At 39.0% G+C, this 26,242-nt stretch overlaps 1 protein-coding gene across 2 annotated transcripts in view; it reads left to right on the plus strand.

The window, feature by feature from the left end:
* The first annotated feature begins 304 nt into the window (after positions 1–304).
* The window catches only part of Ahctf1 (AT-hook containing transcription factor 1), a 54,568-nt gene continuing 28,630 nt past the window's right edge, over positions 305–26,242 (plus strand). Inside the window, exons 1-21 of one of the 2 annotated variants that reach the window (XM_027418856.2) lie at positions 305–441; positions 4,442–4,569; positions 5,398–5,651; positions 7,221–7,401; positions 9,122–9,329; positions 10,859–10,975; positions 11,584–11,668; positions 12,841–12,991; positions 13,907–14,039; positions 14,131–14,312; positions 14,615–14,676; positions 15,363–15,491; positions 16,402–16,492; positions 17,755–17,844; positions 19,059–19,199; positions 20,071–20,175; positions 21,342–21,435; positions 23,753–23,876; positions 24,032–24,088; positions 25,255–25,401; positions 25,817–26,004. In XM_027418856.2, coding sequence (XP_027274657.1) covers positions 4,449–4,569; positions 5,398–5,651; positions 7,221–7,401; positions 9,122–9,329; positions 10,859–10,975; positions 11,584–11,668; positions 12,841–12,991; positions 13,907–14,039; positions 14,131–14,312; positions 14,615–14,676; positions 15,363–15,491; positions 16,402–16,492; positions 17,755–17,844; positions 19,059–19,199; positions 20,071–20,175; positions 21,342–21,435; positions 23,753–23,876; positions 24,032–24,088; positions 25,255–25,401; positions 25,817–26,004 — 2,660 coding nt within the window. In that variant the 5' untranslated portion in view covers positions 305–441; positions 4,442–4,448. Of the gene's footprint in view, positions 442–4,441; positions 4,570–5,397; positions 5,652–7,220; positions 7,402–9,121; positions 9,330–10,858; positions 10,976–11,583; positions 11,669–12,840; positions 12,992–13,906; positions 14,040–14,130; positions 14,313–14,614; positions 14,677–15,362; positions 15,492–16,401; positions 16,493–17,754; positions 17,845–19,058; positions 19,200–20,070; positions 20,176–21,341; positions 21,436–23,752; positions 23,877–24,031; positions 24,089–25,254; positions 25,402–25,816; positions 26,005–26,242 lie in introns of those variants that run through there. The other variant, XM_027418855.1, reaches the window with a different exon arrangement.

Consider the following 26,242-nt stretch of genomic DNA (forward strand, 5'->3'; position numbering starts at 1 on the left):
GAGCCCCGCAAGCGCGATCTGCGCTCGGCTCCCCGCCCTGGCCGCGATCCTTCCCTCGGCGGAAAGGCTGTGTGTGGGGCTCGGGCAGCGCGCCCGGGGTAGTGCGCAGAGCGCGGCCCGCGCAGTGCCAGCCCAGTAAGTCGAGTCGCCCGCGGGGAGGACGCGGCGCGGGCAGCGGCCGAGTTCGAAGCCGGGATTGGGCGTCCGGGCGAAGGCGCCCCCGGGGCCTGAGGGGACCGGCGAGTGGCTGAGCGAGGAGCGGCTTCCGCGGGCGGGGGCGCGCGCCGCCCGCGCCGCGCCGGGCCGAGCCGGGTCTCCCGGGAGATGCTGTGACGGACCGTCGGCACGGAAGCAACCGCAGCAGCAGCAGGAGCAGCAGCAGCCGCAGCAGCAGCAGCAGCAGCAGGCGCCGCGGCTCCGGCGGCCTGGCCGCGGGCTCAGGTAGCGTGGGGAGCCGCCGGCCCGCGCGCCGAGGGCGGGGCGGGGCGGGCGGCGAGGCCCGTGGCCTAGGCCGGGCGCTCCGCCGCGCGGGGAAGCGGCGTCCGCGAGCTGCGGCGACCGGTGCGGCTCGTTCCAGCGCTCGGGCGTTAGTTACATAACCCCGGCGGCGGGCGCAGGCACATGGCGGCAGAGGCGCTCCTCCGCGCTCATCGCCCGCGCCCGCGGGCCGCGTCTCGGCCCCCCGGGGCGGGCCTGACTCGAGACCCCGACCCGTCGTGGTGTAGCGGAGCGATGGAGACCCTGGTGGGGCGTTCCCCGCGGGCAGCCGCTGGCTCCCTGAGTCTTTCCTACGTCGGCGTGTGCTCCACATGGTCCTGTGCTTGGCCCGGGTGAGTGAGCCAGTCCTGGGCGGGGAGAAAGTTTGACTCGCGGCGGCGGGTCGTGCGGGCCACCGCAGTGAATGGATCCCGGACGGAGCCTTTAGGATGACCGTGTCAAGAGCTCTTCTGAGAGGTTTGGGGCGATGGCCTTCGCCTTTGGTTGACTTTTTTTTTTGCGGGGGGGGGTGTCTGTTGTTGTATTTGATTTTGGAATTGATAGGCAGGTAGACGCGGTCTGTTTGAGACAGTACAGATGGTTTTTGTCGACTTTGTGGAACGGTTCCCCCTTGGTACAGTGGAGGATGGCATCCAGGTCTTCTTCACACATTCCGGGCAAGCGCTCTACCACTGTGTCCCAGCATGGGATCGGTTGCTTTTTGGTTTTCGAAACGAACGGTTTTCATTAGAGAGAGGTGTGTTGTTGTAGGAAAGTGAGCGTTGTTATTTTTTGTTTATTTTTGATGCCAGTGATCGAGGCCCCCACCTCGCGCGTGGTGAGCACGCGCTCCACCACCTAGCACTACTCCAAGCCGCTGGTTTTTTTTTTTTTTTTTCTTTTTAAATAGATAGTTGGAGACGTATTTCAAAGAACGTGGGTTCTTTAGAACAAAACACAGTTTGGTTCTTGATAGCTCAAAGAATCCGTGGGCTTTAAGAACTGTCTTTGGTGAGCTTTAACTGTCAGCTTCATGGAAGACAGAAGTTGTTGGGGTAAGTTTACTTACTTCGTGTGGTGATGACAAATGCTATGTGAAGACTATATTCTGTGACTTATTTTGTATTTTTGGTGGTTAGGTCTAGAGCCTCACACTGTTAGGCGAGGGAACTACCATTGAACTACTCTCTTTACTTTTTTCCCTTTTTAGAGACAGTTAAAGCACTATGTAGCCCAGGCAGTTCTTGAATTTGCACTCCCCTGGCCTCAGCCCGAGAAATAGTTGGGATTACAGTGGTGAGGCACATAGTAACTTAGTATTTAAATGTTACCAATTTGTAAGGCAACCTAATTATTTTGTAAACATTTAAAGTGGGGCATAGATCTTCACTTAAATAAAACATTGCCTTTTTAGATCCTAACTTCATAACTTTACAGTGACTCCAAGAATGAAGTGTTCTCTCCTTCAGGTTAGCCTAAAGATCTGTCTGTTCCATCAAGCCTTACCTCACAGATTTTCTGTTTCGGCCATACAGAATCAGCACCAGTTCTGGGCTCACATTGGTGAAAAAAGGTGTTTGACATTTCCAGGCTCATCTTCAGTTTGGCATGCCAGATTTTTTAAATTCTTAAATTTCAAATCCCTAGTACTACCCTTTGTGCTTTTTTTTTTTTAAATCTGTTACTTTCACAGCATATGTATCTCTATTGTAGTGTTTATTCTTGTGTCTGATAGTGTGATTATGAATGTGCTCTTCTAGAATATAAACTTCTGGAGGTCAGAGTGTACATCTCTGTCCTTGGATTCTACTTTCCCAGCACAGTGTTTTAAAAGTAGATAGCTAGGAATGGTGGTACATGCCTGTAATCATAGCACTTGGAAAATGGAGGCACAAAACTTAGGGAGTTCAAGACCAGCCTGGGCTTCATGAAATCCTGTCTGAAAACAAAAACTAAACAAAAAGTAAAGCAGTGTATCATTTATTTGGGTTGAAACTGAAAGAATTGGCCCACTTGTTTTTAGATCAGATAGTTATTGGATAGCTAGGTTTGGAGTTCTGTCTTTGGTGGTGGACTTCAGTTATTTCGGGAATGTAGATATTTTACTTCAAAAACTGGTTTATGGTATTTTAAATTTCTTAGATTTTTTGGGGGTTTGGGGGGCGGGGTGGTTCAAGACAAGGTTTCTCAGTGTAACAGTCCTAGCTGTCCTGGAACTCATTCTGTAAAGGAAGCTGTAGACTCACAGAGATCTGCCTGCCTCTGCTTCCCAAGTGCTAGGATTAAAGGAGTGTGCCACCACTGCCCAGCAACCTTATAAAATTTGTTCTTCATAATAAAATGGTGATACTTAAAAGTAAAAGAAGCTGAAAATTGAGTGGTTTTACATCTTAAAATTTATTGTGGAAGTGTGTGATGGTACATACCTTTAATCCCAGTGCTCAGGAGGATGTCAAAGAGTTTGAGGCCAGTTTGTTTTACAAAGCAAGTTCTTTCTCCCCTTTTAGTTTAATTATACATAGTAGGCTGCTTCAGGTTGGATTTTAATCCAACCTGCCCAGTCTTTTCCTCTCTTATTACTTCCTGTTGTGAGTCTTGGAATTCATGAATCTTGACTGTGTATCCAACTGGTGTACTTAACCCCCCTCTGTATTAACTTAGTCTTGCTAGTGATTTTTTTTTTTTTTTTTTTTTTTTTTGCTTCTATACCTTTTGAACATTGAGGCTATTGCTGAAGCAATAACCTTGTATAGTAATTCTGACAGCATAGGCTTGCATTAAAGTCTGTTAGCTCTGAGCTTTATTTCTAGCTGAGGTCTTGTAATACATCCCTAGCTGGTCTAGAACTTACCATGTAGGCCAGGCTGGCCTGGAAGTTGTGGTTATCTTCCTCCCTTTACCTCCGAAATACCAAGATTATAGGTCTGTGACACTATGTCTAGCTGTCTCTTTGGAACTCAGAGTGTATTAAACAAGATAGAGTCACTAGGACTAGATTTGATAGTTAATATTCAAGACCAGAGCCAGAGTGACTCTCAGAACTCCTATTGTTCATCCCCCCTTGCCCCTGCCCTTTCTGCTTTTCATCTCAACCATTCAGAAGGATGCTTTTATATTTAACCAGAATTCTAGAATTTTTGGTTTATTTTAGGTGTATGGGCGTTTTGCCCGTGTGTGTGTGTGTATGTGTGAACCACACATATGTCACATGCCTGGTGTCTGTGGAAGTCAGAAGAAGGCATTGGATTCCCTGGAACTTATCTTGGTGGCTGTAAGCCACCATGTGGATATTGAGAGACAACCTTATATGTCACCCCACAAAGCAACAAGTGTTCTTAATCACTGAGCCATCTCTCAGCCCTACTTTTTGGTTATTTACAACAGAAGTCATGAAGGGACTTTAGGTCTTATAAGAAATTAAAAATAATTTAGATTTTTTTTCCTTTCTATCTAGTAAAAGATAGGTATCCCATTCAAGTTTTGAAGTTTCTGGGGAATCTGTATATTACAGAGTTTCTCCTTTTTTTTTTTCCTTCTGAAAAGTCACCTTTTTCAGGGTTGAAAATGTTAGTTCAGAAGTACTGGGTTCAATTCCCAGCATACAAAAAGGAAAAAGAAAGAAGTGTGGAAAAGAGGTGACTCCTAAAATAGGATTGTGCCCTGTTTACCTGTCTGCTGCTGTTCTCTGAAGGTTGGGCAATGATTACACAAAGCATTTCACAGAATATGGGAGTGAAAGGTATCCTCAGGACTTCTGGCTTCCTGAATATTCCCTAAGGCTGCTTGAAAGAAATACTTTCTTAGGAAATAGTATATGTCAGACCCATATGTACAAACTTATTTTACTTCATTTACTTTTGTATGTGACTTGCTTTCCCTCACATTCCTCTGACTAGAAATAGTGAAGTATACTATTCAATAGAACAGATAATCATACTAATTTTATTTTTAAAAATATTTGCAGTGGAAGTATGCAAGACTTAACAGCTCAAGTGACGAGTGAGCTCCTGCATTTCCCTGAAGTGACAATTGAAGCTCTTGGAGAAGATGAGATAACATTAGAGTCCGTGCTTCGTGGAAAGTTTGCTGCAGGTAAATAACCTTGCTGAAGATGCATGAATCTGGGAGTTAGAGCTCAGTGGTAAAGCATTTGTTGCCTGGCCCTCCTCCTCATGTGTCCAGTTTAGGGTCTATTCTTAATTATTTTTTATTCATAATCTACCCATCAATAAGCAAATCCTATTCTCTCTATATGATGAAACTCTTAGTCCATTCTTTTCACAGTCACCTGCTAATATCTTTCACTATGTCTACTCTGCTTTCTTGTCCATCTTTTGCTTAGTGGCTGAGTAACATTAAACAAATTAGATTGTTATTTACCTGCTTTGGACTGCCTAGTGACTAGAGACAGAAGAGTACAATTTGAACAGGATTGGGAGACAGGGATTCTGATACTTTTTGTTGTTAAATTCTTATATCTTATCTCCTAAGCTCATAAACTCCACAGCTCAAGTCTTATAGTTCTTACTGACACTGAAGTGTTGGGTTTTCCAAGGTGTGCCACAATACCTGGTGTTGGGATCTACTTGAATATACTGGTGTTCACTTTGTAACTATGTGATTTTAGATAAGTTAAAGTGCATTAAACTTTAGGTTATTTTATGTTCTACTGAGCTGTGTAAGAAGTAAATAAAAGGATGAATTTTGCCTTCATATGGTCTCTTTACTGCAGTTTTACTGCTGTAGTTACTCTTCATTTTATTTATTTATAGAGGATCGCTCTGCTAGTCTATAAATGCTTTGTTTTCAATTCAAGAGTGATTTGTAATTGTATGAGGAATTAAGTATTCATATATAAAAGAGCTGATTACTAGATTTGTTATGTTGCAGTGATTTTGATTTTTTTTTTTTCTTCAATAGGGAAAAATGGACTAGCATGCTTAGCTTGTGGACCACAACTTGAAGTGGTAAACTCTCTATCAGGAGAGCGGTTGTCTGCATATCGATTCAGCGGAGTAAATGAACAGCCTCCTGTAGTTCTTGCAGTGAAAGAATTCTCTTGGCATAAGAGAACTGGATTGTTAGTAGGATTGGAAGAAGCAGACGGGAGCGTCCTGTGTCTTTATGACCTTGGTATATCAAGAGTAGTCAAAGCTGTTGTTCTTCCTGGAAGGGTATGTACTATTTAAGATACCTTGATAGTTTTGCTTTTTTAAGCTGAAAGCTTACAAGATATGTTTACCTTAAAAACTCATTGAATTGTACACTTAACAATTAATGTGTTTTCATGTAATTATTACCTTCAATATAAAGTACAAAGTGTATTTTTATTTAGGGTTGTATGTGTGTATGCATGTATCACATGCTTATATGGAGGTCAGAGGGCAACTTCTGGGACTCGCCCTCTCCTTGTACCTTTATATGGAAGGGTTCCGGGCATCAGGTTCAGGCTGTCAGGCGTGTATCACTGGGCAGCAAGTAGCTTTACTATCTGAGCCATTTTACTCGCACTTTCAGAAAATTTAATTTAAGATGACGAGGCATGGTGGTACACACATTTAATCCTTACTTTGGGAGGTAGAGACAGGTGGGTTTTGGCAAGTCTCATTTGTGTAGTAAGTTCCAGGTAAGCTAGGGCTACACAGTGAGACCCTATCTTTAAAAAACAATTTTTTAAAAGGTGATTATAAGTCATTTAAAAGATTTTGAAATTTAATGTGTTATAGGTATTTTGCATACATGTATGTCTGTATACTATGTGCATGCAGTAACCATAGAGGCCATAAGAAGGCATTGAATCTGCTGAACCTGAAGTTAAAGATGGCTGTTAGTTATCATTTGGATACTGGGAATTGAACCTTGCACCTCTGGAGGAGCAGCCGTTGCTGTTAATCACTGGGCCATTTCTTCAGCCCTGTTTTTACCCCTTTTGGTAGAAAATATAACAAACATCTTGTCTGAGGAGGTGTGCACATTGGCTCTTTTACTGTTATGTTATTTGGAAGGTGTCTTAGTTACTGTCCTATTGCTATGAAGTATGACTGAGGCAACTCTTAGAAAAGAATCTATTTAATTTAATTGAGGGCTTGCTTAATCCATTATAAACATGGCAGGGAGCATGGTGGAGAAATATCTGAGCTAACAACTAGATACATATATCCTGATCCACAAGCAGAGAGAGAGAACTTCTTATCCTTTCAAACAGTTCTATTCCCTGGTGATTAAGCATTGAAATAGATGAGTCTATGGGGGCCATTTTTACTCAAACCACCACAGAAGTGTAAACTAAAATTTTCTGGAACGATTAGTTTATATTGGATAATTCTAAAGTGGCTGCTTAAGAGTTCTTAAATAAAACTATAGGTTTAAGTTGTATGCTTAACAATTTTATGACTTAAAGTTTGTGTTCAAAGCTTCAATTTCATCTTTAAACAGATAATTGCATATAGTTTAGTGTAAAGATTATATAAACATTAAATGAGCCAGGTTATAGCAAATCACTAGCATAGATAATAAACATCAGTTAATTTTCATTTTTTATTATGTTGGAATAATAGCATAATTTTGTAGTATATCTGAGTATTCACCTTTTACTTGGATTCATATAGTCATGCAATTGTGATTTTATATAATGTTTCAGTCGGTGCAAGTTACTAACCTGCCTTAATGTCAAATCTTATTTGTTGTACAGTTGGTTGTATTTCCTCACTTTAGGAAAGCTAATCTTATATCCTGGTTCCTAGGTAACAGCTATTGAGCCTATAATTAATCATGGAGGAGCCAGCGCAAGCACCCAGCACTTACATCCAAGTCTGCGATGGCTTTTTGGAGTGGCAGCCGTGGTAACTGACGTTGGACAGATCCTCCTTATTGACTTATGTTTAGATGACTTGTCATGCAGTCAAAACGAAGTAGAAGCATCAGGTAATTTAGTTATTCTTCACTGGGAAACAAAAACAAGCATTTCAGTGTTGGGGTTATGGTATTTTTGGTTTTGGTTTTTCCAGAGCAGTGTTTTTCTTTTGTAACCCTGGATGTTCTGGAACTCACTCTGTAGACCAGGCTCAGAGATCTGCCTTTCTGTGCCTCCTAAGTGCTGGGATTAGAAGTGTTCACCCTCACGACCTGGCTATAGATTGTTGTTTTTTGTTTTGTTTTGATCAATCACTTTTTTTTTTTTTTAAACATACTAATCCCAGGCCCCATCCCCATCCCCACCCCTTCCCATCCGCTCCTCAGAGATGGTAAGGCCTCCCATGGGAAGTCAGCAAAGTCTGTCCCATTACCAAATGGAGGCAGGACCAAGCTCCCCCTAGGTGTGAGCGAGGTATTCCACCATAGGGAATGGGCTCCAAAAAACCCCTTCATGTGCTGAGGATAAAAGATGCTGGTGCCACTGCCAGTGACCCCACAAACTGTCCAAGCGATCCACTGTCCCCTGCATTCAGGGCATCTAGTTCAGTCCAGTGAAAATTCCCCTGCTGTTGTCCAGAGTCAGTGAGCTTCTTTCTGCTGGTTCAGGTCAGCTGTTTGTGGGTTTCTCCAGCGTGGTCTTGATCCCTTTGCTCATATTATCACTCCTCTCTCTCTTGGATTGGACTCTGGGAGCTTGGCCCAGTGATTAGTTGTATCTCTGCATCTGCTTCTATCAGTTACTGGATGAAGGTTCTGTGCTAACAGTTACAGTTAGTCCTGGATCTTATTACAGGGGAAGGCCAGTTCAGGCACCCTCTCCACTATTGTTTGGAGTTTTATCTGGGGTCATCCTTGTGTATTCCTGGGCATTTCCCTAGTGCCAGGTTTCTTGATAATTCCATAATGGCTCACTCTATCAAGATATTTCTTTCCTTGTTCTCCCCATCTGTCCTTCGCCCAACTTGACCTTCCTGTTCCCTCATGCTGTCCCTCACTTCCCTCCTCTCTCCCTCGTTCCCATACTCCCAGTTTACTCTGGAGTTCTTGTCTATTTCTCCTTCCTCCGTGGATCCATGTATGTCTCTCTTAGGGTCCTCTTTGTTAGCTAGGTTCTCTGGGGTTGTGCCTGTAGGCTGGTTGTCCTTTGCTTTATGTCTAATATCCACTTATGAGTGAGTACATACCATATTTGTCTTTCTGGGTCTGGGTTACCTCTCTCAGGATGGTTTTTTCCTAGTTCCGTCCATTTGCCTTCAGTTTTCAAGATGCCATTGTTTCTTACCGATAAGATGAGTAGTCCTCCATTGTATGAAAGTACCACATTTCATTTCCTTTAGCCATTCTTTGGTTGAGGGGCATCTAAGTTGTTTTCAGGAGTTGGTTCTCTCCTACCTTGTGGGTCCCAGGAATTGAACTCAGGTCATTAGTCTTAGTGTCAGCTGTCGTTTATCAGGTGAGCCATCTCGGCATGCCCCAGTGTACACCTTTACATGGAGTCTAGGAATTGAATTATTCTGGCCCTTACATAGTTTCTTTCTTTCTTTTTTATTCTTCGAGACAGGGTTTCTCTATGTAGTTCTGGCTGTCCTGGAACTCAGTTTGTAGACCAGGCTGGCCTTGAACTCAGAGATCCGCCTGCCTCTGTCTCCCGAGTGCTAGGATTAAAGGCGTGTGTGGCACCACCACCCTGCTCTTAGTTTCTTAACATTACTTGTCTTTTTTATTTTAGATCTTGAAGTTATTACTGGTATCCCCTCGGAAGTGCCGCACATCCGAGAGAGGGTGATGAGGGAAGGGCGCCACCTGTGTCTCCAGTTAGTAAGCCCATCGGGGACAGCCGTTTCTACTGTCAGCTACATTAGCAGGACAAATCAGCTTGCTGTGGGGTTTTCTGATGGCTACCTAGCACTTTGGAATATGAAAAGCATGAAAAGAGAGTAAGTATAATTCTTTTTCTTTTAGTTGATGACTGATTTCTTTTAAAATATAATGTATTATTTGAAAACTAGTATGAGAAATGACAGAAAAGTTTTATTGAATCAATTTATACTTTGATAAGGAACTTGTCATGTGAGTTTAGGTTGGTTCTTTTGGGGTTTATAGTTTGTCAGAGAATGAAGATTGGAGGCTAGTGTGAACAGACCTGGATTTATAGTGTGCCCTAGCTCAAAGAGAAGAAAGAGAAAGGGACATTCAAGTATGGATAAAATAGATGTATAGTAGGAAATCTCTGTGGGCCCTGGCTGCCTGTAATTTTTTTAAAAGCACCAATTTAAGTGTACTTGGTAATTTTTATGCTGTCAAAATTTCCCTTAAATATAATTTAATTGAAACTTGTATGGGGATAAAAACAGCATATAATACGGAAGGAGATAGCAAATTAAACACCAGATTTTAAGCCAAGCATTGGTGGCACACACCTTTAATCACAGCACTCAGGAGGCAGAGGCAGCCAGATCTCTGAGTTTGAGGCCAGCCTTTGTCTACAAAAGCTACACAGAGAAACCCTACCTTGAAAAATCAAAATAATAATAATAATAATAATTTAAAAAAACACCAGATTTTAGTTTTTAGTTAAGAGGTATGTTAACTAAAATTAACATTTTAAATTTTCAGTTTATTTCTTTATCTTTTTTTTTTTTTTAATTTTATCCCCAGGTATTTTGTTATATTTCCTTGGGTATTTTATCTTAGAAGCTTTTCCTTTCTGTTCTATTTTATTTTATCCTTTTATTAACTCTGCTTTTGAGTTGCTCCTAAAACAGCATCTGGAAAATGTTTCATTCACAGTATTGTTTTCTCTAACATTTATTTTTGGATTTATTATACTTTTTAAGCTGTTTATGCAAACTCCAGTTTCTTACTCATCACCTTTTTTTGTCTCTAATTTTTAAGAGAGAGAGTGTGTGTGTGAGAGAGAGAGTGTGTGTGTGTGTGTGTGTGTGTGTGTGTGTGTGTGTGTGTGTGTGTGTGTACATGTGCCATAGTGTGCATAGGACTGTTAGGACACCATGTAGATCCCAGGGATTGAATTCAGGCTGTCAGGCTTGGTAGCATATGATTTATAGGTAAGCCATCTCATAATCCCTCATTTACTGTTTTTATACTAGAAAATTGACTTAAACCCAGAGAGCAGCTAGACATGGGTAAGTGCCATCACGCTTCTAGCACTGAGGAGATGGAGACAGAAGGATGGGGGGTTTGGTAGCATCAGCCACCTAGCAAATCTGAGAGCAACCTGGGTGTCATGAGACTCTCTGAAGAAGCAAGTTTTTCTGTCTCTTTTACTCTTTGAGGAATGATACAGTGTGGTGTGTACTCGTGTGATTCTTAGAAACTAGGTATCACATAAGTATATGTATAAACAGTGTCTTCTTAACTTGCATTTTTACAGGAGGCACTTTTTTACCTCCAAAGATAAAATTTTAACTTGAAAATAAGCAGTGTATTATTTTGTTTGTTTTAGGTATTATACACAGTTAGAAGGTGGAAGGGTTCCTGTCTATGCGGTTGTTTTTCAAGAACCTGAGAATGATCCTCGTAATTGCTGTTACTTATGGGCTGTTCAGTCCACACAAGATAGGTTAGTATGCCTGTGGTTTTTAGAACACATGTCATCAAGGCTGAGGATATAGCAGTAAAGGAGTCAAAGTGGAACAATTTGTTTCTTTTGAAAAGTTTGAATTGGATTACCACTGCCAGATGTTGGGATGGCATCTCCCCTCATCCTGTGTATGCCTTGCACATGATTGATTTGGCGCCTTGCTTCATGTCCTTGTCGTGAAGTCCCCTTTCTTGTGTAGGGCTTGATCTTCCTAGGAAAGAGTGTGGAGGGAAAGGGGGCATGTCTCTGAAGGGATGCTCTACCATGGGATGATTCTGTTCATACTCTTATTGGCCAGGACTTAGTGTGGTGCAAAGGAAGGTGAGAAATGCAGTTGATATTTTTAGGCAGCCATGTATATAAAACTAAAATCCGCTCATTAGAGGAGGAATATCTGAGAAAGAATATTGGGGGGGAAAATGGTAGAATATGTCACATATTGCATTAATTACATTTTGTACAAACAAGAAAATAATCTTTTGTACAACTGAAGTTTGTCACATGCAGTCAGTGTGTTAGTGAAAAATTGGGAAGGTAAGAGGTAAACTCCATGTTTTAGGTCTTGAGTAATTTCTCTTTTCTTTCAGTGAAGGGGATGTTTTGAGTTTGCATCTGCTTCAGCTGGCATTTGGTGATAGAAAATGCTTGGCTTCAGGCCAAATCTTATATGAGGTAAGTGGTTAATTAGAATATTACCATTTTGGGGTTTTTGTTTTTTGTTTTACATTCTTTGCTTTATCATACTGAAGTTATTCTTATTCAAATTAAAATTATGTTTATCACTTAGTGGGATAGATACTAGGCTAGTGAGCACAAGCTTTCTATTGGTTTTCGCTTGTTTGCCATTTCAGTGCTCTAAATTTTTCTGGGTATTTCCCCCATAATAGAGAGACTGGACTGGATTCATGTGTGTGACCTAACTGTAATACCCAGGAGAAATGCTTCCAGCTTTGTTCTAACATATCAAGCAGTGTACGCCATGGAGAAAACGTCAGGGCATATGCATCAGAATGCTCAGACAGATGACTGCTTATTTTTCTAACCAGATTTCTAAAATTAGAGGAATATTACTAATAGCTACATTTTCTGAACTCTATAGCAGGTTTTTTAGAACTTAGTGTTGAGTTATCTGGATGGGTTTTAGGGGATTTATGAACTGTAGTTTCCATTATGAATTTTCCTGGGGAACATCTCAGCCTTTTGTTAGATCTTAAGGGAATCTATGATTAAGAAAGAATTCTAAGCCTTTAATCCCAGCACCAGGCAGAGGCAGGCAGATCTCTCTGACCTCGAGGCCAGCTTTGTCTACATAGTAAGTTCCAAGGCAGCCAGAGCTACATAGTGATCTCCTGTCTCAAAAAGGGGGGAGGGGGTGTTGTTAAAAACTATTCTTGTTCATTGAGCAAAAGTTTCTCCTTTGATTAAGAATTAATATTTAGTCTTTTGAGGAAAGGCAGCCAGGGGCTATGTAGAGAGACCTAGTTTCAAAACAAAATGAAGGAAAAAAACAAAAATGATTTTATCTGTATTCTTAATCCTAGTTTTGAGAGTTTACATGTAAACACAGAAATAGATTTGCTGGCCTGGGTTTTTGACTACATACTCCAACTGCTAGTGCATAATGCTCTCATGCTTTGTACAACTTTACAACAGTTGTTGGTGATTGTTTTTTGAGAGTGTAAATCTAGCTTGATAATTGCAATATAGTTATGTGTATATAATTTATAGCCTTTGGAGTGATTAGTTCTCTTAAAGCTTTTGTGTAGAAAACTTTTAGCATGGAAATAATTTTAGAAAACTTTTACTTAGATAATGTTAAAATTTTTGCTCATTTTATTTTGCAGGGATTAGAATACTGCGAAGAAAGATACACACTGGATCTAGCAGGTGGCATGTTACCCTTAAGAGGACAGACTAGTAATACTAAATTATTGGGATGCCAGAGTATAGAGAGATTCCCATCTCATGGTGACAGGGAAGAAAGTATGAGAGAAGGTTGGTTAAATACTCCTAACTATTTTGTGTTGTGATAACTTAAGATTTATGACAGGTTTCTAGAACTAATATTTCTGACAGTTGAAAATTAAGACCCTGGTTATGTTGTTTATTTAGGCTTTTAGCTCTTTCTTCTTTCTGGATTACTATTCAGAACTGAAGAATGAGTGATCCTTGTGTTTGACTCCAACACAAAGGTGGGGTCTCCATTGTAATTAGTGTAACTTGTCTTTGGATGGTTTCTTATCTGTGTTTTTTTGTTGTTGTTGTTTGTCATTTGTTTATCTTTAGCCGTGGTGTATGTTATTTATTTTCAGCCATGCTGTGTTTATCTTGACCTCCAATTTTCTTTAGTATTTCCTTCTTCTGGGTAAAGATCCTAGGGTAGATTTCTTTGCATTCAGCATTGATCCATTTTCCGGTGTAGCCTTTGACATTTTGCATTTGAGTCCACATCCAAATGAACATGTCAAAAACTTACCCTGCCATCTTCATATTTCTTGTCCACATCTTCCTTTTTAAGTTACCATAAGTGGTATCTGAGGTTTTACTTTTCTCTCTCTGCTGAGGCCCCCTTTCTGGTCCTGTGCTCCTGCCACAGACTAGGTATTTGTTTTGCCTCTGAAGAACTGACCCTCAGTACTTAGAGACACCCATTTTGGGTATTGGATAAACTTCTGTGATAGCTGTATACCATCCTTGGGGGAATAGTCTTTGGAGTCACTTTGTATTTTTTACTTTGGTGTGTCATAGTCACAATATTAACTGAAAACAAAGAGCCTTCTGATGAGAACTTCCCAGTAGCTAAAGAGGGACATGCAGTATAAGTGAAACTCAAATGATGGATAAGAATGAAATGATACTGTGATTCTTTATTCTGTTTTTGAAAAATAGTTGTTTTTTGTTTGTTTGCAGCTCTGTCCCCTGATACCAGTGTTTCTGTCTTCACCTGGCAAGTGAATATATATGGACAAGGAAAGCCCTCTGTGTACTTAGGACTTTTTGACATTAACCGTTGGTATCATGCTCAGATGCCAGATTCATTAAGGTATGATTACTGTGTTTTCTCACCCCCTTTTCCGTCAGATACTGTTATGCATAGCTGATCAGTGTCTTAGTACTTTTTAAATCTTTTTTAGGTCAGGAGAGTCTCTACATAATTGCTCTTATTTTGCATTGTGGTCATTGGATTCAGTTGTCAGTAGGACTTCTCCACATCACATCTTGGACATACTGGTTCACGAGAGAAGTTTAAATCGAGGAGTTGCTCCTTCATATCCTCCTCCAGAGCAGTTTTTTAACCCAAGTACTTTTAATTTTGGTATGTATTTTCATAATATTTTGAGGAAAATAATTTGTAGTATGTCAGTTGTATATTTATTCAGTTTATATATGTCATCTGTTCATATCTTACTGGCATTTAACTTAGATAACTTTGTTAATACACAGTTAAATGTACATGAGAAATTTAGGATGTGTAAATACTACTTTGAATCTTTTAGAATGTCAGTTAATATGTTAGTGATAGTTTTATTTTTTTAAGAGGGTGGTGATTTATTCTATATAATTTGGTTACTTGCAGTAAACATTTAATTTGAATTTTAAAATCTTTTTCTTTTTAAGACGCCACTTGTTTATTAAACTCTGGAGTTATCCATGTAACTTGCACTGGATTTCAGAAGGAGGTATGTGTGAGTAACAACACTTGGAGTTCAGTAATTGAGCTTAAGTTGAATGTTAACAATAATTTCACAGATTTAAACTCTCATGGTATTTGTAAACTAATTCATCTTAAATAGTAGTTTCTGCTAGGTTTATGAGTTTAGCATCTTGCTACCTCAGTTTTAATGATAGCTTGCTAGAAGAGACATTGGAGTGTGGATGTTATCTACTTGAACACCAATCACATCTGGGTGGTTGCTAGGAAGACAGGGTTTCTCAGATGATTGTTCTAGAACTGCAGCGCCGTTTGCTCTGCCTTTTATGTGCTGGGGTTAAAGACTGCACCACAGCTGTGGCTCATCCTTTGTGTGGTGGCCTGGGGAGGGCTTTGCCTTGGCTCTTCTCAGAAATAATACAAAGTTGACATAGGGATGATGGAAAATAGTTTTCTGGGGTAACGTGATGTGCAGATGTGGTAATCAGCCACATGTAATTAGTTGCTGTGTCTTAGCTGTCTTAGTGCTATATCATTCATGATAAACATTTCTTGAGTTCAGGAAACTGTAAGCTCCTTAACTTGATCCTGCAATTTAATCAGTTTTCCATTATTTCTATAGTTATTTTTGTTTTACTCAAATTTTAAATATAAAGTATTTATTAAATTGGATTTGAGTTATTGGTTGATTTTGGACTGATTTTTCTATTACAGACTTTGACATTTTTAAAGAAATCAGGACCATCTCTCAATGAAGTCATTCCTGATAGTTACAATCGGTGTCTTGTTGCTGGTCTTCTCTCACCAAGACTTATTGACATTCAGCCTTCCAGTTTAAGTCAAGTGAGATAGCTAACTATTTTTTCTTTCTTTTGAATTGCATGTTACTATCTATTGCAATATGAATATAACTCTATAGCATATTTTTTGCAAAAGTAGGTAATGTGTTTCATGCTCATTCTATATCATGCTATTTATCATGCTTGGGATTTGGCTTCCAAGTCACCTAATTTAGCTAGAGAAATGGCTAGCAGTTAAGAACAATTGTTGCACTTGCAGGAGATCCAGGTTCAGTTCCTGGGATCCATATGGTGTCTTAAAACCATCTGTAACTTTAGTTCCAGGGGACTTGATGCCCTCTTTTGACTGCTGCAGGCACTGTGTGTACATATGCATGGTACACTTACATAAATGTAGGCAAAAACACCTTTAAAAAAGTCACACATAGAGGTGGGCCTGGCAATGTAAGCATGTAATTCTAGTTACTGAGGGAGCAAGATCACAAGTTTAAAGTCGGGCTGGGCCACAGAGTGAATTCAATGCTTGCTTGTACAATTTAGTAAGACTCTGTCTTAAAAATAAGAGGACTGAGGATAGAGTGCTTACCTAGCATGCCCTGGGCTCCAGTTTCAGTCCTCAGTACCACTGGTAAATGTAAAGACAGTTTGTGATTCCCTTAGCTGTCTAGTTGGTTCTCTCAAACATGCTGTCCAAGTCTTCTGAGTCTCCCATTTTCCCACCTCCATACCAATGCTGGTTATTACCATCCTTTGCTTTTCTCACTGTTTTCCAGGTTTGCCTCAAACTTGTGATCCTCCCATCTTAACCTTCCAAGTGCTGGAACTCTAGGCATGCTATTTATTGTCTCTCTGCCGTTAGCCAAACTGGGGAGTCATAACTATTTTCCAGCCTTTCACTGCTTGTAATTTCATAGTGGTTTGTTTTTTGTTTTTTTTCCTTTAACATGGTTTAGGAAGAACAATTAGAAGCTATATTGTCAGCAGCAATTCAGACAAGTTCCCTGGGACTTTTGACTGGGTACATTAGAACATGGATAACAGAAGGTAACAGTTTAACTTTTTAAAAATGAAATATATATTTTTAAAATTACAGTTCATGGTTTCACTTTTTAGTTAAACTTTTTGTGAGATAATTATAATTCACATAAACTTGTACAGCATAATAGAGTGAATCTGTATATGATTTATAGCAGTTTTCTTCCCTGAGTGACCTCTTGTGCAGTATCACATCCAAGATCCTGAGCATAGCCGTCCATATCCGCCTCCTCCTGCCCGGTGCCTGAGCACTGATGTGCCCTCGACTGCCTCAGTGTCATTTCTTGTATGAACGTGAACTGAGTCGAGCAGAGTGTAACTTCTACATACCTTTCCACTCAGCTAGATTCCCTGGAGATACATTGTGTATCTCTTGCTCCTTACATGTATCTATATATATGCATACGTGCGCTCTGCCCTGCCCCTGTATTGTTTTGTTGTAAACAATTTGAAAGAAAGCATTCTGCTTCTTACTTATTTCAATTTTATTTTATCTGAAAACAAATGATGCTCACCTATAAAAACTTCGTGATTACAAACTGAAGGGCAACACCAAGTGAGAACTTACCAGTGTTCCAGAATACAGCATCTTTTGTGTTTTTGAGTTGTTTGGGCAATTTTGTTTATTTTAGATAGGTTTCTCTGTGTAGTCCTGGCTGTCCTGGAACTCACTTTATAGACCAAGCTAACCCCAAACTCAGAGATTTGAATATGTCTGCCTCCTGAGTGCTGGAATTAAAGGCATGTGCCTAAAATAAGTTTTCAGTCTTTTAATATTCCAAAATTTCTAAAGTCAAATTTAAAAGACTATAGGCCAGATTTTTGGTTTTGGTTTTGGTTTGTTTTGTTGGTTTTAGTTCTGGTTTTTCCAGATAGGGTTTCTCTGTGTAGCTTTGCAGCCTGTATTGGAACTGGAACTCGTTCTGTAGATTAGGCTATCCTGAAACTCACAGAGGTCTGTCTAGCTCTGCCTGGACTGGGATTAAACATTTCACCACCCTGCTTGTTTGTTTAAGATTGCTTTCTAGTTTCTAATAATTGATCTTCCTCATAACCACTCGCTACCTCTCCTCAACTTCATTGGGTTTTGTAGCTTGGGCAGCATGGTTCCTGCGATAAGGTGTACCAAGATAAATTTGGTAGAAGTTGGTCTTAAATACGTGAGCTTGGTTAAGGTGCCTCCTGCATGGTTCCTCTTACAAAGAACTAGTTTTCATTTTGGAGTTAATAACCATTCTTTTTATCTTTATTCTTTTATAAATACAAATAAGAACAACCAAATTCTGCTGCTAATCTACGTTTTGTTCTTGAATGGACATGGAATAAGGTGGTTCTCACAAAAGAAGAATTTGACAGGCTTTGTAAGTATTAAGTCTGGGTTCAGGGCAAATTTCAATAGTTTGAATCTAATGTTGATGTTTTATTTTCAGATAGGGCATTTGTCTGAGACAAGGTCTCAGTAACGTAGGCTGACATGACCCTCACTATATATAGTCCATGCTTGCACTGAACTTGGGCTGAGGCTCCCTCTAGCCTCCGTGTGCTTTGAATTACATGCATGAGCCATCACATCTAGCTCAGTAGTAGTTGTAATATTTGGGTCATGAAAAATCTTAAGATTGGCCTTTAATCCCAGCACTTGGGAGGCAGAGGCAGGCGAATCTCTGAGTTCAAGACCAGCCTGGTCTTTAGAGCTAGTTCCAGGACAGGCTCCAAAGCCACAGAGAAACCCTGTCTTAGACAACAAAACAAAATCTTAAGATTGGAAGAAAACATTTAATTAAAGTGGTTAAAACAATCTATAACAATCTGGCAGTACATTAATTACTAAGCTATATTAGCATATTATAGCTATGTGGCCAAAGATGATCCTGCCTTTATGCCTCCCAAGCACTAGGATTATAGTTGTGTGCCTCCACACCTGACTGTTACTCAGCTGTTGTGGAAGTTTTAAATTTTATGCTGGTTAATGGAGACATTGTGAATTTTTGTTGTTTGTTTCCTTAAACTTTTAAGATACTCAAATGCAGATATGGTATTATAAATTTATTAGAAGAAAATTAGAACTTGATTTAAGAGACTGAGAAATTAAGATAGTTGTTGGGTTTTTTGTTTGTTTAGTTTTGTTGTTGTTTGGGGTTTTTTGTTTGAGTTTTGTTTTGTTTTTTGTTTTTCAAGACAGGGTTTTCTCTATAGCTTTGGAGCCTGTCCTGGAACTTGATCTGTAAACCAGGCTGGCATTGAACTCACAGATTCACCTTCTTCTATGCTGGGATTAAAGGTGTGCACCACCACTGCCTGGCTAATTATTGTTTAGATTAGTCACACATTAAATATTGATGGTTTTTTAAAGTAAATCCATATTTTATGACACATAGTCATTAGAAGGATAAGTGTTAGACCTATATTAAATTTATAATCTTACTTTGACTCTGGTTTTATATTTGAAAGCACTTTGTGAGTTCCTTGATATTTGCCAATTTTGGCCTATATTTTTAAAGCCTATCATCCTTTATAGTAGTGGGACTTCAAGACAATGAACATTGATTCTCATCTTGTATTTTATCCTTGGAAGGTGCACCATTATTTGATGGTTCCTGTCGATTCATTGACCCACAAACCATACAGTCTATCCAGCAGTGCCATTTACTTCTTAGCAACCTTAATACAGTCTTAAGCTGTTTTGCAATGGAGGCACAGGGCATCACCGAAAGAGGTGTGTACTTTATACAAATGGGTATGTTATTAAATTTTACTTAATTCTCCTAAAGTTCTCCAAGATGAAATTTTTTTTCAGTAATGTGTGTGGTATATGTGGCTGCGCATACACACATGTCATATAGTGCAGCTGTCACAAGACAGCTCCGACTGGCTCTGTCTGGCTACTTTTATGTGTGTTCCAGGGATTGAATTCAGGTCTTCTGGCTTTTTTTTTTTTTTTTTTTTTTTTTTTTTGGACAGGTGTCTTTATTCACTGAGCCACCTTGCTAGCCTTAGAATTTACTACCAGTAGAATTTAAAATTTGAGGTTAATATGTATTTTTACATTAAAAAGGGTGACTTTTTGTTTTGTTTTTGTTTTGCCATTTCAGCAAAGGAAAAAGTACAATTTCATTTAAAGGCCTAATTTGAACAGTCTATTTTAATTGCATTTTGCATGAAACAATTGTAGATTGCACAAAAATACCTTTTTTTAGTCAGTGAGTTATCTTTTTGTTTGTTTTGTTTGTTTGTTTGTTTTGAGACAGGGTTTCTCTGTGGCTTTGGAGGCTGTCCTGGAACTAGCTCTTGTAGTCCAGGCTGGTCTCAAACTCACAGAGATTCGCCTATCTCTGCCTCCTGAGTGCTGGGACTAAAGGTTCGAGCCACCACTGCCCGGCATCAGTGAGTTATCTTAACATTTTAGAGATTTGCTTAACTTCACTTTGGCTCATTTGTATACTAAATACAAACTAAGTTTTATATATATACATATATATATATATGTATATATATGTGTGTGTGTATATATACACACACATTTTGGATTGTCATTTATGGTCAATAAATTGAAAGTTAACACAACCAATGTTAATTCTTTTTTATAGGACTGGTGGACTTGAGCAATAAGCATATGGTTACCCAACTTATCTGTCAATATGCACAAATGGTTCTGTGGTTTTCTCATTCTGGGCTTTTACCTGAAGGCTCAGGTAAAGTATTTAATATATGAATATTGATTGTTACATCCTAGCTCCATAATGTTCTAGTCTTCATTCTCCCTTACTTTGTATCTGCATTGCCTCACAGAGGCTCCATGTATGTTCATTGGATTAGCATGTAAAATAAAAGCAAATTTGAGAAAACATGACTTCTGAAATATCACCTAAACACTCAGAACTATGGCTTTTATAACCTAATATACTGATGTCTTGTTTAGTTCTTTTGTTGTTGTTTTGTTCTGTTTTGAGAAAGGGTCTCACTGTATATTCCTGTGTGGCCTGAAACTCATGTAGACGGGGCTAATGTCAAAATCATAGTTTCATAGTTTCATGCTTCTGCTGCCTAGACACTCTTACTGTCCTAGAACTCAGTATGTACACCAAGCTGGCCTTGAACTCACAGAGATACTCCTGCCCCTGCCTTCTTAGTACTGGGATTAAAAGTGTATATCCTGTGCTGGCATTAATATGTTTATTAATACTTGCCATCAATTAAATGGTTACTTTAATTAATTAGAGACTTCTGTGAGATTCTTAGTACTGGCTTCTATAGAGTTTGTTTACAACAAGGACCAGACTTATATTTCCAGGAAGTGCAGTGGATTCTACTTTAAAAGTTGCTGTGCTCACTGTATGTGTAATTGTTGATCCAGCATCCTTATAACAAACTTCAAGAAAGATTGATTTCCTTACTTACACATTTGTTTGTTTGTCTATTAGATGTATTTAAATAAACACTTGATACTTTAAGAATTTCATATATGTATAGAATGTATTTTGATTAACTGTGCTCTTTCTCAAACTCTTCCCAGATCCATTTCCCCCACTATCTCCCAACTTTATTGATTAAATTTTAGCAAGACTAGGTCAGGCAGTAGTAGCACATGCCTTTAATCCCAGTACTCAGGAGGCAGAGGCAGGCAGATCTGTGAGTTCAGGGTCACCCTGGTCTACAGAGCTGAATTCCAGGACAGCCAGGGTTACACAGAAATCCTGTATTGAAAAATAATTAATTAATTAATTAATTAATTAATTAATTAATTATAGCAAGGCTGAAACTTTATTATGCAATCAGTAAAATCAGTTGTTATAAGCTAAATTTTGAGATATTTTGGCAATATTACTAACTTTTCCCCCAACTTTAATATAACCTCCAGATGATGCTCTGCAACTATCAAGGGTACGCTACAACTACCCTGTTATTCAGAACTTCTATACCAGTCGTCGGCAGAAGTGTGAACGCTCGCCCAGGTACAGTGCAGCCTCACTACAGTATTCACGCTCATACTGTAAAATGACTAGTTGAACTTCCTGGTCAAGTATTGTCATAACTGACACTGCTAGTTGGATTGTTTGCTTTAACTTAATGTCTATACCTTTTTATTGACAATAATTTTTTCATACAATATATTATGATTCTGGCTCCCCCAACTTCTTCCAGATCCTTCCACCCACCCAAATCTATACTCTTTCTTGCAAACAGGCATCTAAAAATATTAAATAAGTAAGATGGAAGCAAGCCTGATCGGACAAAACAAACAAATGAACAAAAAACTTAAAAAGAGCCAAAGAAAAATCACAAGAAACATACATTAACAGCACAAAAATCCCTAAAAACACATAATCAGAAACTATAATATGTAAACAATAATAGGGCAAGAAGAAAATGCCCGTACAAAGCATTATGGGAACAAAATACCATTGAGTTTGTTTTGTGTTAGACATCTACCTGCTGTTAATATACAACTAGTTGTATATTACCAAAATCATAAAATTCTAGTAGTTATCACTCTCAAATATCCAGCCCAGTCTCATGAAATGTATTCTTCCCCCGACCAGAGAAACAGGGTTGTCTGTATTGCTTTGAAGCCTGTCCTGGCACTTGCTCTGTAGACCAGGCTGGCCTTGAACTCACAGAGATCTGCCTGTCTCTGCCTCCCGAGTGCTGGGATTAAAGGCGTGTGCCACCAGTGCCCAGCTCCTAAGTATGTATTCAGAGTTTGGGGCCTTGCAGATGATACGATAGTATACATAGTGACCCTAAAATTCCAACAAGAAAATAGTTGATAAACACTTCAGCAGAGTAGCAGGATGCAAAATTAATACACAGAAATCAGTGGCCTTACTTTGAACAAAGGACAAATGAACTGAGAAAGAAATCAGGGAATCTGTACCTTTCACAGTAGCTCAAAAAATATCTTGTCGTACTCCAATCAAAGAAAGATTTGTATAATAAAATCTTGTAAGACATTGTAGAAAGAAATTGAAGATTCAGAAGCTAGAAAGGAAGCTTGTTGATTGGCAGGATTAATATAGTAAAAATAGAATCCAACCTGATGCCTTCAGTTTAAACTAGAGCATCCATCCTATCATTATTTCCTAAATAAAATGATATACAAGAGTGATTTGTCATGGGAGTTTGTGGAGTCACTCTTCCACCCTCCAGGAATTCTTATTTGGAAAAAAGACTAGAATCTTCTACTCATCGAAAACCTATGACTATATTATGAATTGGTTATTTTAGCAGTTTTCAAAACTTGGATCTTTTTTCCTTTTCATATTTTTTGTAGTTCTCTCAAAAAAGTTAAAAAAAAAAAAAAGAATAGCCTAGTTAGTTGCCTTGTAATTAAAAAAAGGGGGGATGATCAAAGAAGTATTTGAATCCTGAATTCTGTTTCTGGCATTAGATAGTCTTCCTCAGCTTGACCAAGTAGCATTTAGGGCATGGCTTGCAAGTAATAATTCTGGATTTCTAGGGTCAGATTCTCCTGGGAATGAGCTGAAATTCTAATGTGCTGTGAAATTTGGAAACTAGTCCTTTAGTGTAACTGTTCTAGGATAGTAGGATAATGGACGTGAACTTGGGGAATTAATTGGACAGTGACTCCTTTGTAGAACGGAAAGGTAGATGAGGGTAACTTTGAACTTGATTTTCCAACCTCAGAAAATCTAGTGTGGTTCTCTACTCCTGGTCTGACTAGGTATATATTTTAAAGTTTTAAAGCCATTATTTTGTAAGTGTGTGTCCTTTGGAAGGTTTGCTTTATTTGTAAGCTGCAATATAGAAAAGTCAATTGTACACTTAGTATATGTCTGACTGTTATAACAGTTTCAATAAATAAAAAACTGCTGCTGCTGTTGATAAGTGAGGAGGGCTGGAATCTGCTTACCACATTGGACATGTTCAGTAATACACTTTTGAATGAATAAATCAGGATTCAGCTCTGAGTTGGAGCAAATATTTTACTACCTGGGGCTGCTGATAATTAATTCAGAATGGTGAAAGCTGTTTTGCTGGTTAAACCCTATTCTTTCATAGTATTTACTAATCACTGGCTGGCTTGGTAATAACTGAACTTGAAGCAACTTAGGGGTTTTCCTGACCAATGCCCCTTTATTTCTGTAGTCCATGATACTGAGAGAAGTCCACTTCTCTCAGTATTACCTTCTCTCAGACAATTACCTGTCTTCTGGTAATTATATAGTTTTTTGAGCATTTGATACTTACTGTTTTGATACCAATATTTAATATTAATGAAGATAATCTTTAATGTTTCTCATATTGCAGAGGGAAGTGGAACCATGATTGTTTGATGATTGATGGATTAGTTTCTCAACTAGGAGATCAAGTTGAGAAGTTGTGGAAACGGGATGAAGGAGGCACAGGAAAATACCCTCCTGCTAGCATCCATGTAGGTTACAGTATTATGGAATCATTTAAAGAGTCTGAGTGGAGAGAGGAGCATTTGAAACCGAATGAAGTTTTCATGCCTGACACAGGCTAGAGAAAGTGGGACATGAGGAAAAGACTAAAAAGCACTGACATTTTTATCTTTTTCTTTTATAGGCTCTACTTGACATATATTTATTAGACAACATTACTGAAACAAGCAAACACGCTATTGTATCCTTTAAAATTTTAATAAGTATTTGTATATTACCAAAAATCATACAATTCCCATAGCAGTACTCTCAAATATTTAACCCAGTCTCATGAAATATTTTCTTTCCCCACCTAAGTATGTATTCTTATCTCAGAGTCAGTTGTTGATAAATGTAAAAGTATATATAAATAATGGTCTTAGATTGGCAGTTGGGGTGAGCAGTCAGTAGCATGTGTCAGGCTGTGGCTTGAACTCCAGCACTTAAAGGAGAACAAAGATACTAATATTGCTAGTGTCCGAGCTGCCATTGCATTCTAAGTAGAGTTAATTTATGTATTGAAGATGACTACACTGAGAGCTCACTCACAGGGCTGGAGATAAGGCTCAGTGTTTAGGTGAAGTGCTTGTTAGCTACGCATGAAAACCTGAGTTCATGTCCCCAGTACCACATAAAAGCCAGGGAAAGGTGTGTACCTGCAGTCCCAGCGTGAAGGAAGCAGAGACAATGGATTTTAAGGCCTTGCTAGCCAGCCAGTTGAGTCAAGTGATAAGATCCAGGTCCAGTGTGAGAGAGAGTTTCTCATAAAAATGAAAATAAGGTGTGAGCAATATCTGGCGAGTTATCCCTCTGTGTCTGACTTCTGGCCTCCAAGTGTCCCTGAAAACATCCGTAAGCATGTGGGTGCATATCCCACACACCGTGTACCCACACATAAACAATTTTTTAAAGTTAGCTTCCTACCTCCTTAGGCATTATTTGGACCTTATGCTTTTTTTGTGGCAATGTTTTATCCTAATGTCATTTTAGCTTAATCTACTGCTTGTTGATAATTTATAACATATTTGATGGATTTGTTTAAACTACCAGCTTTTGGCAAATAAGAGTTTGATCTATAGCTCTTTTTAAACTTACTAAACCAGTTACTTGGATTTATGGTTTGTTTTAATGAATGAGGTATATTTTTTGTTCAGTCTTTTGTTGTAGCACTAAAATACAGAGAATGAGGTTGACATGGGACTTCTTTTGTCTATGTTTAATGGACTATATCCATAGCTGGATATCCCTAATGGCCCTGTAAACATAAGTTTTTAAAAACCTCTTAATTCTACCTTCTATTCCCTATTCTAAGTATGTATGTAGGATTTTATCTTTAAGTTTATTGTCCTTAACCCTTTTTTTAAAAAGACTATTTATTTGCTACTTGATATTATGTATTCCTTTCCAAACAAAATGGATACTCCCATCGAATCTTTTCCAACTGCCTTTGCTATATCTTGGGGCCAAGTTAAGTTAGTTCAAGGATTTTGGCTTCTAGATCATAATGACTATGAGGTGAGTATTTCATGTGTAATACAAGCTTTTGTAAGTTAGCTCTCACCCATGCAGCAGGAATTTCATTTGATAATCTCAGGTTACTTGCTGTTTAAAGAAGGGGTCATACAGGTGGATGGTTGGAAATTATGAGGCTCTGACTGTTGTGTGAGATATGTTTGGGTTTTGGCATAAGTCAAAGAAGATATGTTAATGAGGCATGAAATTGGTATAGGAAGACTTTATATGAGGCTTCAAAGGTATGGCACTTTTGTTCTTTGAACTCTACCATAGATTAGCTCCTTTGATCTTACATTAAACTTACTTAATTTTGACTTCTGTGATTTTATTTTTAATTCTACTTGTCCTTTTAAGGGACAGCTGCTTTGTCCAAATACAAAGAACTATTTATATTTAAGATTTCATCATTTTTCAGAATGGTTTAGACCTTCTGTTTCACCCAGTTACTGCAAAACCTACGTCGTGGCAGCATTCAAAGATAATTGAAGCCTTTATGGGTCAGGGAGAACACAAACAGGCTCTCCGGTATCTTCAAACAATGAAGCCAACAGTGTCCAGTAGCAGTGATGTCATCCTTCACCTCACTGTTCTGCTCTTTAATAGGTAAGTACATTTTAAAAATAGAAATTCTTGAGCCGGGCATTAGTGTCTCATGCCTTTAATCCCAGCACTCAGGAGGCAGAGGCAGGCAGATCGAAACCAGCCTGGTCTACAAGAACTAGTTCCAAGACAGCCTCCAAAGCCACAGAGAAACCCTGTCTGGGAAAAAAAAAAAGAAATTCTTAAGTCACATTTTAGTAAGTGGAATTTGTTAATAAATGAAATATAGTGAGATAGCTTC

This window comes from Cricetulus griseus, chromosome 5 (genome assembly GCF_003668045.3).
Source record: "Cricetulus griseus strain 17A/GY chromosome 5, alternate assembly CriGri-PICRH-1.0, whole genome shotgun sequence".
Taxonomy (NCBI): Eukaryota; Metazoa; Chordata; class Mammalia; order Rodentia; family Cricetidae; genus Cricetulus; species Cricetulus griseus.